General features: G+C 50.6%; 1 protein-coding gene across 2 annotated transcripts; it reads left to right on the top strand.

Annotated features, from left to right (window-relative positions):
* The first annotated feature begins 2972 nt into the window (after nucleotides 1–2972).
* On the top strand, nucleotides 2973–8991 carry LOC125137739 (uncharacterized). 2 transcript variants are annotated; one of them, XM_047798777.1, is made up of 2 exons: nucleotides 2973–4722; nucleotides 6085–8991. In XM_047798777.1, the coding sequence occupies exons 1-2, from the start codon at nucleotides 3169–3171 to the stop codon at nucleotides 6121–6123; spliced, it is 1593 nt and encodes a 530-aa protein (XP_047654733.1). In that variant the 5' UTR covers nucleotides 2973–3168; the 3' UTR covers nucleotides 6124–8991. The 2 variants fall into 2 exon arrangements, with proteins under 2 accessions (XP_047654733.1, XP_047654725.1); XM_047798769.1 differs by lacking the exon at nucleotides 6085–8991 and adding an exon at nucleotides 5707–5917.
* The last annotated feature ends 806 nt before the right edge of the window (nucleotides 8992–9797 follow it).

Genomic DNA, 9797 nt, shown 5'->3' with positions numbered 1-9797 from the left:
CTTCAATAGAAAACCCATGGTCTTAATGATGCAAGAACCAAATAACGGGCATTATAGTGACCACAGCAGCTGCAAAATGAAATAAAAACTTTGTGTCTTTCAAAGTTTCTGTCTTCTAAAGAAAGCCAGAGAGGAGGAACTGCCAAATTCTATGAATAAACACAATGCACATCTCTGCTGACACCTGAACCATGCATGTGTGGAATATAATGCAAGCAGCCAACCTAAGGCCAAAAGAACACAGATTTCAGCTGTCACTCATCACAAGGGAAACAGAGTTTGCATTTTCATTCTTGCCAAGTTAAGCAAAATAAAAACATCAGTGATCTTTGGAAGGCAATAATAGAATCCAAATCTACAATGTATTATCACAATGTCCAGATACAATCCAAAATTACTTCTTATTTGGTCAAGAATGCAATCCAAAATTACTTGGTATATGAATGAACAGGAAAGTCTCAAAAGTAATAGGGCCAACCCTAAGACGACGCAGATATTGGATAAAAATTTCATAGCAGCTGTTTATGCTTATGGACATAAGGGAAAATATGCTTATGATGAGTGGCAAGATAAGAATTCTCAGCAGAAGAATAGAAACTATTTTTAAAAACAGAAATGTGAAGTGGTATCTAAAGTAAAATTTCACTGAATGGATTTAACAGGAGATTGGAGATTGAAGAATTTGTGAACTTAAAGCTAGATTGATAGAATTATACAACTTGAATAGCAAAGAGAAAAAATATTGAAAAAAGAAATAAACAGCCTCAGAGGTCTCTGGGACACTATCAAATGGTCTGACATATGGTTAGGTGAGATCCCAGAAAAAGAACAGTATGGTCAGGGGAAAATATGTGTGTATATGTAATTTTCATTTGACTATTTATTATAAAGATATATTTGTGTAGTATATAAATTACATATATTTGAAGAAATAATGACCAGAAACTTCCTCAATTTTGTAAAAGCTATAATTTTACAGTCTCAAGAACCTCAGCAAATTCCAAGCAGGATGAATACAAAGAAAACCACTCCAAGGCATGTTTTGGTCAGACTGTCGCACACCAAAGGCAAGAGGAAAACTTTGAAAGCAATCTACCATAAAAAGCACATTACGTGTGGGTAATAATGATTCAAATTATTGTGGGCTTCTCACCAGAAACAATGGTGATCAGAAAACATTAGAACAAGATCTTTAAAGTACTTTTTAAAAGTGTGAACTCTGAATATTGCGCCCAGTGAATATGCCCTTCAAAAAATGGTGGCAAATAAAGACATTATTTGGGGGAAGAAGGCCAAGAAGACTTGCACTACAGTAAATGCTAAAAGAAATATGTGAAGCTGAAGGAAAAAACCTTGAACTTTGAAAAAGGAATGGAGAGAATAGGAGATAGTAAACGTGAATAAAACTGTAAGATAATTTCTCCCGTTCCCTTTTTTTCAAAATACACTGACTGCCTAAAGCCAAAAATACAGTGTGGGATTTATAACACGTAGATGTAACATATATGACAACTCTAGTATAAATGATGAGTGTTGGGAGCACATGGACGACACAGTTGCAAGGTGCACGTTTTATGTAAAGCGGCACAGAGCTAATTATGAGAAGATATTGAAATGTTAAATGTGTATGTTGTCATTCCTAGAGCACCCGTAAAAATTATAATGCAAAAATACAGCAAAAAATCTGGTATGTATGTTCAAATGACTTTCTTTTAAAAATAGGCAGTAAATAAATGCATGAACAGAGAAACAAAAACCCCAAAAAAGAGAGTACAAAAGAAAGCAAATAGTAACATAGAGGACCCAATTCAGCCTTATCAGTAATTCCATTAAATGTTAATGGATGAAGCACTCCAATTAAAAGACACAGATTGTCAGAATGGATTTTTAGAAAGCACTGAACTATGTATCTTCTATAAGACATACATTTTAAAATAATGACACGATGGAAGTTCCCCTTGCGGCTCAGAGGTAACGAGCCTGACTAGCGTCCATGAGGATGCAGGTTCAATCCCTGGCCTCACTCTGTGGGTTAAGGATCCAGCATTGTTGTGCACTGTGGTGCAAGTTGCAGACACGGCTCGGTTCCCATGTTACTGTGGCTGTGGCTTAGGCAGCTGTAGCTCCGATTCGACCCCTAGCCAGGGAACTTCCATATGCCACAGATGCAGCCCTAAAAAAAGCAAAATAAATAAATAAATAGTGACATCAATAGGTTGGAAACAATCAGATGTAAAAAGATACACAATATGAACAGTAAGCACAGAAAGCCAGAGTGGCTGTTGTAAGAACAGACAAAGTAGACTGCAAGACAAAGGGCATGACCAGAGATCCTCCGGTAACACACTGCCTTCTCTAAAGATCTCTCCAGCAATAGTGTTTCCTATGCCCACGTCAACCTGGTCAGCTTTTGCCAAATACACGCTTTTTCACTTTGGTCCATTTTCCTTTGTAGGGCTCCAGACCAGATGTGAGATTCAAGTGGAGTCGGGCCAGTGAAGGAAAGCTCGCACCTGCTGAGCACGGGGTTCCATGAGTGTAGAGCAGCCCTACAGCAGACACCTGTTGTCAGTCTTCAGAGGAGGAGGAGGGAGGAAATTATTTTCCCTAGTGAAAAACCGTTGCATATATCACATTTGTGTAATGATTTATTCTTTTTAAAGTAGACTCATAATGTAGGGAATTTCTATGTGGATTTCTCCAATGTTCATCCCACAAATAAGCAGTTTTCTCGAGACTATTTCAGAATCAAAGATAGAAAGTATTGACCAAGATTGTACTCTTTAAAAAAAATGCAAGAAACGTGCAGGTTCAATGCTATGACTTCTTTGGGTTAAAGAACAGAGCAGATGAGGTCCTGCCACTTGCTCATCTGTTTAGTTATTTGGCCACTACTGTCCTCCGACCAGGAGACTCCCTGTCTTATTTCTATGCCGAGTCCCAATTTCCGTATCGTGTGTTCTTACCCGCAGGGATGCAGAGGGGGAGGATCACCTGCGTAAGCGGGCCCTGCGGCTGCCCTTCACCTTGGCCACAGGGGAGGCCGTCCTGTATGAGAGCAGCCTCCCTGGCCCCCTGACTGCCCTCCCAGCCAGCAAGAGGACCAGGGCAAGGCAGGCTGCCCCCACTGGCCAGGACCCTGTGTGCCCAGCCTCTCTCCTTGGAGCCATGGTGCAGGAGAATGGATCCACGTACTTGGCCTGCATTCCCCCAACCCCTCAAGGATCACTCTTGGAGAGGTGGGGATCTCATGACAAACGTGAGGACAAGGAGGAGGAAGACAGCTCCCTCCTGACCCTCGAGAGCCTGCTGGAGAAGGACATGGAAGAAGAGCCCAATCTCTGCTCCACTCCCCAGCACCTGGGCGTCACCAACCTCCACCAGCGTCAGTGGGGACAGGCCTTTCTCAGGGCTGACGCAGACCCTGCAGGGCCTCAGAACTGCTGCCTGCTGCCACCCAGCCGGGGAAGGAGCCTCACCAGCGAGAGGGAGGTGCTTTCTCACAGCAGTGAGAATGTGTGCTCACCCCTACCAGCCTGCACAACTGCTCTGCAGACCCTGAAGCCACTGTCTTCTCTGGACACGGGCCAGCTAACCATGTCCTTAACCATGGAAGTAAGTCCACTGCAGGATGGGGACACAGTGCCCAGCTGCCCTCAAGCACACACTCAGCACTTTCCCACCTCTGGCCCTGCCCTCCAGAGCCCTCTGCAGTGGCAGCTTGGGCACAGCCCGGCAGCGCCTCTGAATTGGGGGGTGTGCAAGACACCAACAGTATTTGGCTTTGTCCCACCGCCCAAGCCCCTGTCTCACAGCCAGTCGGCCCAGCTCTTTCAGCCAAGCCACACACCTTCACTCCCTTTAGGAGGAACTATCCCTGGACACCTGGCCCAGCCGGGCCGTGGGAATCTGGATTTCTGTGAAGAGTCCACGCACCGGGCACCTGCGCGGAGTGATCACTCTCAGGAGCCCCTCACTGCCTCAGACCACACATCCTTTGTCAACCCGTATGGCACCTGTTCCTTGGACAGCATTTGGGGTTTCCACATCCAGGGCCAGCCAGAAGTGGTCCCTGGGCAAGTGGGGGCAGGGAAGGGGGCAGGACAGGCCCCCCCTGACCGTTTCAGCCGCCCATGGTCCACCATGGCTGACCCCTGCCTTCTGTGGACAGGGCCAGCCAGAGACATTCCTCCCAGCTTGTGCAGGGGTCGGCCCCTATCTGTGTGTGGGGCCTTGGGTTCACCACAGCACACACCTGGGAGCCAAGAGCAGCCACCCCACGCCCTCTCAGGGAGCCCTGCCTGTCCGTCCCAGGTGCTTCCACATGGACCCTTGGCGACTCGGGACTCTTATGGTGCAGACTCAGGCCCAGTCACCAAGCAACAGCAGTGGGTGCAGATGGGGCTGCAGACCCAGGGAACTTGCAAGCAAGTGAGAGAGGGGATACCAAGTGTCCAGCAGCTGGGTGGCTGTGTGAGAGCTGCCGTTCCCCAAGCCCCACAGTTGAGCCCCCTCCTGTCCTCAGAGAGCATCTCTCCCGGCACAGGAAGCAGCCAGGGCAACAGCCCCGCTGAGCCAACAAGGCAAAGCAAGAACGGACTGGCCGTGCCAGCACCGTGTGCTGTGGGCAGACAGCAGGTGCAGTCTAGCCCAGCCCTGCCTCCCTGCCCTCCTGTTCCTGCCTGGCCACCCCCGTCCACGCAGGGTGGCCACAACTTCCAGGTAGGTGTTGGCACTCAGGGCCCTGGGGACCTGTGGGCGAATCTGAATGTTTCAGCTCAGCCGGCCGGCAGAGGAGGGGGTTGTGCAGGCCAGGCTGGGCCTAGGTGCGGGGTTGCTGTCAGGCTCCAGTGTGGGGACATGTGGAGGGATTTTGCAAATATATTGATGGTCACTATTGATGTTGGTCAGGTGAGGCCTGCGAAGACAGGAATGGCTTTACCCCTGGAGAACCCTGATTTTAACCCTATAAGCCCTCCGGCTGCCTTCTGCTCCCACCTTGCTGTCTTCTGGACATCCCTGAGACACCTTAACACCTGTGTATAATTCAGCCCAGCTTTGGACACCAGGAGCTTGAAATAGTCGTGGACATTTTGAATTTGGCACCCACTTCTGCTGTGCTGTCCTCTCCTGGCACCACTTCCTGTGCCCGCATCCAGGTTCCTACATGATTACCTGGTGATCCAGGGAACCAGGACCTCCATACACGTGGACCCTTCAAATAACCGTAGCTCTATCCCTAAATGCAGCTTGGGATGGAAGTCCCACTGCAGCGTTGTGACCCTCCCACCTCGCACAGAGAAGCAGATGCCTTAGCGGTTTCTGGTGATACAGGAACGCCCTTGGGGCTTAGCTGGAATACAGAACAGTTTCCCTGTTCCCCAGGCTCCCGCCACCTGACTTTTCTGGGGTTTCTGCCCCTTTCTCACTGTCACACTGCCAGCCCTCACTCTGGGGCTCTTAGTCTCCCGTCTCTTAGCAGCCTTATGCTCACACCCCTTCCCAGTTTTTTTCCTTAACCCAACCCTTCATAGGTTAGAAAATCAGGAGACCGAATTTGTTAGACTTATATCTAAAACCAAGCAGATTCCTAATTAAAGCCTCAAATTTACATCATTATAAACAAGGGTCAGCTTTAGAGCCCTTGGACTGAGCCATGTCTTCTGTAACTTTGTTCTAACCTAATCTTCCCCGTTCTCCTAACAGCAGTGTCACCAAAACAAAGTACATCGCACCACGGCACTTAGGGTTCCAGGCCCAAAAGGGAGCACGTCTTCCTCCAAATTCTGACTTATAGAGACAGCGTCATGCTTTGTACTCGATGTCTGTGGATGCGGTTTGGGGCCTTAACTACTGATGTTTACACTGAAACTGAAGTATCTTAAACTTTCATATCTGGGTGAATATTTAATTTTGTTCTGTGTGTGTAAATACACATATCTGAAAGCTTATTCTCTGGATCCCAAAGGTGGTTTTTTGGGTTTTTTGTTTTTGTTCTTTTTTTTTTTTTTTTTTGCTTAATTTCATTCTGTGCACTTTATACTAAAGAAGCATACTGAATTCACTTCTTTGTTTCAAAAATAGCATCTGAATCACAAAACTGTTAACAGGAAAAAGACATGATGAATCGCCAGCCTCCCAGACCCGTCCTGTTTGCCAGGCCCTGTGGTTTGGCAGCCATGTTTCCAGATTCAGGGGTGAGGCTCGGCACCAGATAACCTGGGACCAGGGCCATCCAGACGCGTGGATGACATGATACAGCACCGTGGCATGCTGGCGGCCGCCAGGGAGAAGGGACGTGTGGCCCTTTGGTCTGGACCCCTGAAAGGGCCAAGCCTTCACCCAGGACTCAGGCAGGGGAGGAGGGCGCCCTTCACGGAGCCTGCGTGCAGGATGGCGCCCACCGGAGGGCACTGCGCAGGGACACCATGGGTGAGGATCCAGACAGGGTGCGTCGGGGGACTCAGGTCCACAGGCCCCCATCTCCCAGCAGAGCAGACAGAGCGCGGTCCTGAGGCCCGGGCTGCCCCTGCTTCTCCTTCCACAAAGGATCAGAGCGGACGAGGCTCCTAGGAGCTCTTCCACTTCTCCTTCAGCCTTGAACCACAGGACTCGTTGTTGAGCTGAAGGCGACCTTTGATGTCATCAAGCAGGACTCTTCCATCTGAGCTGCTCACCCCTGTCACCCAGAACCAGGCCCCAGCTGGTGCCTAACGAGCACATGAACACATGGATGGAAAGACCACAGGACGGAAACACCAAGAGGCTGGGGACCTGCCCGCTGCAGAGCCCAGCAGAAGGACCCTTTTCACACCGCTGAGTCCACCACCAGGTACCAGAAGCTGCGTGACCTGCGCATGGCAAGGAGCCGCAGGGAGCCGTTGGTGCTTGGTCCCCACAGTGCTGGGCACGCTGGGCGCTGGTGACGCTGTTTTACATGGGGTGGGGGGGGGCCTCTGCCGTCTTGGACCCTTGGACCCAAAACACCAAGACATCAACTAAGGCCTTGCAACCTGACAAACGGAGGAAACAAGCACGAACATGCACCAATACCCTGTAAATACTTCTTCCTTTGCTCTCAAACCAAAAAGTACAGCCTCCCATCATGGGGTGAGGTCTAATTCCCCAGCCTCATGTGGGATCTATACATGGGGAGCGTCGTGTCCTCACGGATGTGGTCTGTCTGGAGAGCCTCTTACATTTGTCTCTGTGCTTGAACACTGGGGCCTGTCCTGACGTGAGGCCTGCCCTCTGTGGGGTTTCCAGCTGGGCCACAACCTTCATGGTCCCGTGTAAAGTGCAGACTCACTGCGTGTGTGTAGCAGTGCACACCGGTTCTCCAAGTTGTGTGGCTGCCCTCTGCAGACCGAAACACTGACACAGTCAGGTGAACATGTCTGGTGTCTCAGTCACAGTGCTGACGAGCAAGTCACCAGCACCCGGGGGGATGAAACATCAGTTACCTGTTTGCTCACAGTTCTGCGATGCGGTGGGCTCGCCTGCGTCACTCTTGCAGCCGTGGTCATCAGGCAGCTCTGCTGGGGCCTGAGGGTCTGAGGTGTCCCCACACATGTGCGTGGCAATTTGCTGGGTGTCAGCAGCCTCCTTGGTCCTCTCCCTGTGGCCTTTCCAGTAAGAGGCCAGGGTTTCTTGGCTGTAGGGTTTCTTGCTCGAAGAGCAAGGCCCTGGGCAGGTGCCCATCAGGCCTCTTTGAGGGCAGGTGATTAAACCAAGTCACAAGGCCAAGCCCAGGATCAAAGTGGGGGGGCGGTCATGGGACTCACTGTCAGCTGTCCCCCAGAAACACTGCTGAAAGCAGGACCCCAGGTAACGGATGAGTGGCGCCCATCACATCCATTTGAAGGTGAGTTGTTCGAAACGCTCCCCAGAAAACATCTCCCAAGGATCAGTGCACATGTGATGAGGCTGGGCTGGTCCTTGGGGACAGGAGCCCATGGGGTTGGAGGCCAGCGAGGGAGAAGGTGATCTTCTGGAGAGACTTCGGTGGTCCAAGCTCTGGCAGGGCCTCCCTGCCCACTCCTCATCGCCTCTCCCTCTTCCCACCTATGGAGCCCTGGATCCCTCCTGTTGCCCACCCGCTGCCACACCTCACTGCCTCCCCCAGATCTGGGGAGAATTCGGGAGGAGAGAAGGCCCAAGGTGCACACCTCACTGAACAGAATCCACAGAGACGTGAACGGCTGGGGGGCCCACCCTCCCAAGGTGCTGACGTTGTGCAGAGGGTGTTGACTCACTGATCTCCTTGGGGCATCTCCCAAACCCGGCAGACTGGTGAGGCTGAGAACACTGACCCTAGCAGTCCTGCCCTCCCCAGAGACTCACAACACACCTGGCTTATCTGCTAAGGCAGATGGAGACAGGGCAGGTGGCGTTTCGCATCGACCATTCCAGCGAGCTGGACTCTCTGGGCCGCTGACCTCTCAGGGGACAGGGTGTAGGGGTGCAGAGGCACAAGGTTAGGAAGCCAGGCTCAGGATGTCAGCATAGCAACCACACTGTGCCCCAATCTGAAGAACCAGTTAAAGACAACCCTGAGCACATAAACTCATTTTGCAGTAGGCAGCGCCACGTTCTTTTCGTGGGGGCCTGCTGGTCAGTGCTGACACGCTGCCAGCTGTGTGACTGCCCGAGGTGATGTCCGGCTGGGGTCTGCCCTCCTCGCCACAGAATGTGCGCCCACCGCCTGGGAGCCTTCAGTCTCTTGTGAACTGCACTCTTGTCCTGGGAGCTCCAGGAACCCTCAGTAGCCTCGGTGCCGTTGGATTGTCCCAGAATGACGAATCTCTCAAGGGAACAAGTAATACGCCCTAATAATTGGGATGTACGGTGTAAGAAAGACTACACTTGGTTTAATTAACGTCTTGGAAATAACAACCTTTAATCGAATATGCATGCGCCTGGCAAGATATTATCCTTTATTCAAAAAAAGAAGACGGGTGGAGTTCCCGTCGCGGCTCAGTGGTTAACGAATCCGACTAGGAACCTTGAGGTTGTGGGTTCGATCCCTGGCCTCGCTCAGTGGGTTAAAGATCTGTGAGCTGTGGTGTAGGTCACAGATGCCGCTCAGATCCCAAGTTGCTGGGGCTCTGGCGTAGGCCCGCAGCTACAGCTCCAATTAGACCCCTAGCCTGGGAACCTCCATATGCCGCGAGTGCGGCCCTAAAAAGCAAAAAAAAAAATGTGTCTTACATGGCCAATATCCTATCCTCCTTCTGACACAATCTGTGACTTAGCATGTTAAAGCAGGTAGCATGTGCACATTTGTGTGTTTATAGTTCTAGGTGTGACTTATCTTTGGTGAGCGTAGCTTTCTCAAACCATTGTGTTTGTGGTTTGTGCCAAGCAGGAGGAGTTGAAGTAAATGTGTGTTAAAACTACCCTGACTCATGAGGTCAGATGATTGAGCTGTGTTCTTCCTTTCTCCTGATTGTGATTTGAAAATGACTTGACGATTGTCCTTTTAAGTTGGCACATATGCTTCAGGACACTGTAGACAGTTCCTGAAACATGTCCCACAGCTGCTATAATTCAGAATGTGCTGGGGAACTGATGAAGGGGACTGATGGGCCACCTGAAGACCCAGGCACGCGGTTTCTCAAAGCCAGGGCAGAGGGAGGGCTGGCCCAGGGCTTCATCGCCCAGGGCTAGGACTGGCCAGAGGGGGCGAGACGGGAGGTTGGAGTGAAGGAAAAGAGAGTGGGCTTGCAGGGTCACAAAGAGCAGTCACAGTGGCTGGAGGGGCTGCGCTGTCTTCACCCTATTTTAGATGAGTGCCA

This window comes from Phacochoerus africanus, chromosome 1 (genome assembly GCF_016906955.1).
Source record: "Phacochoerus africanus isolate WHEZ1 chromosome 1, ROS_Pafr_v1, whole genome shotgun sequence".
NCBI lineage: Eukaryota > Metazoa > Chordata > Mammalia > Artiodactyla > Suidae > Phacochoerus > Phacochoerus africanus.
Note: the sequence above shows the minus strand (reverse complement) of the source record. Positions and strands in the feature narration are given on the sequence as shown.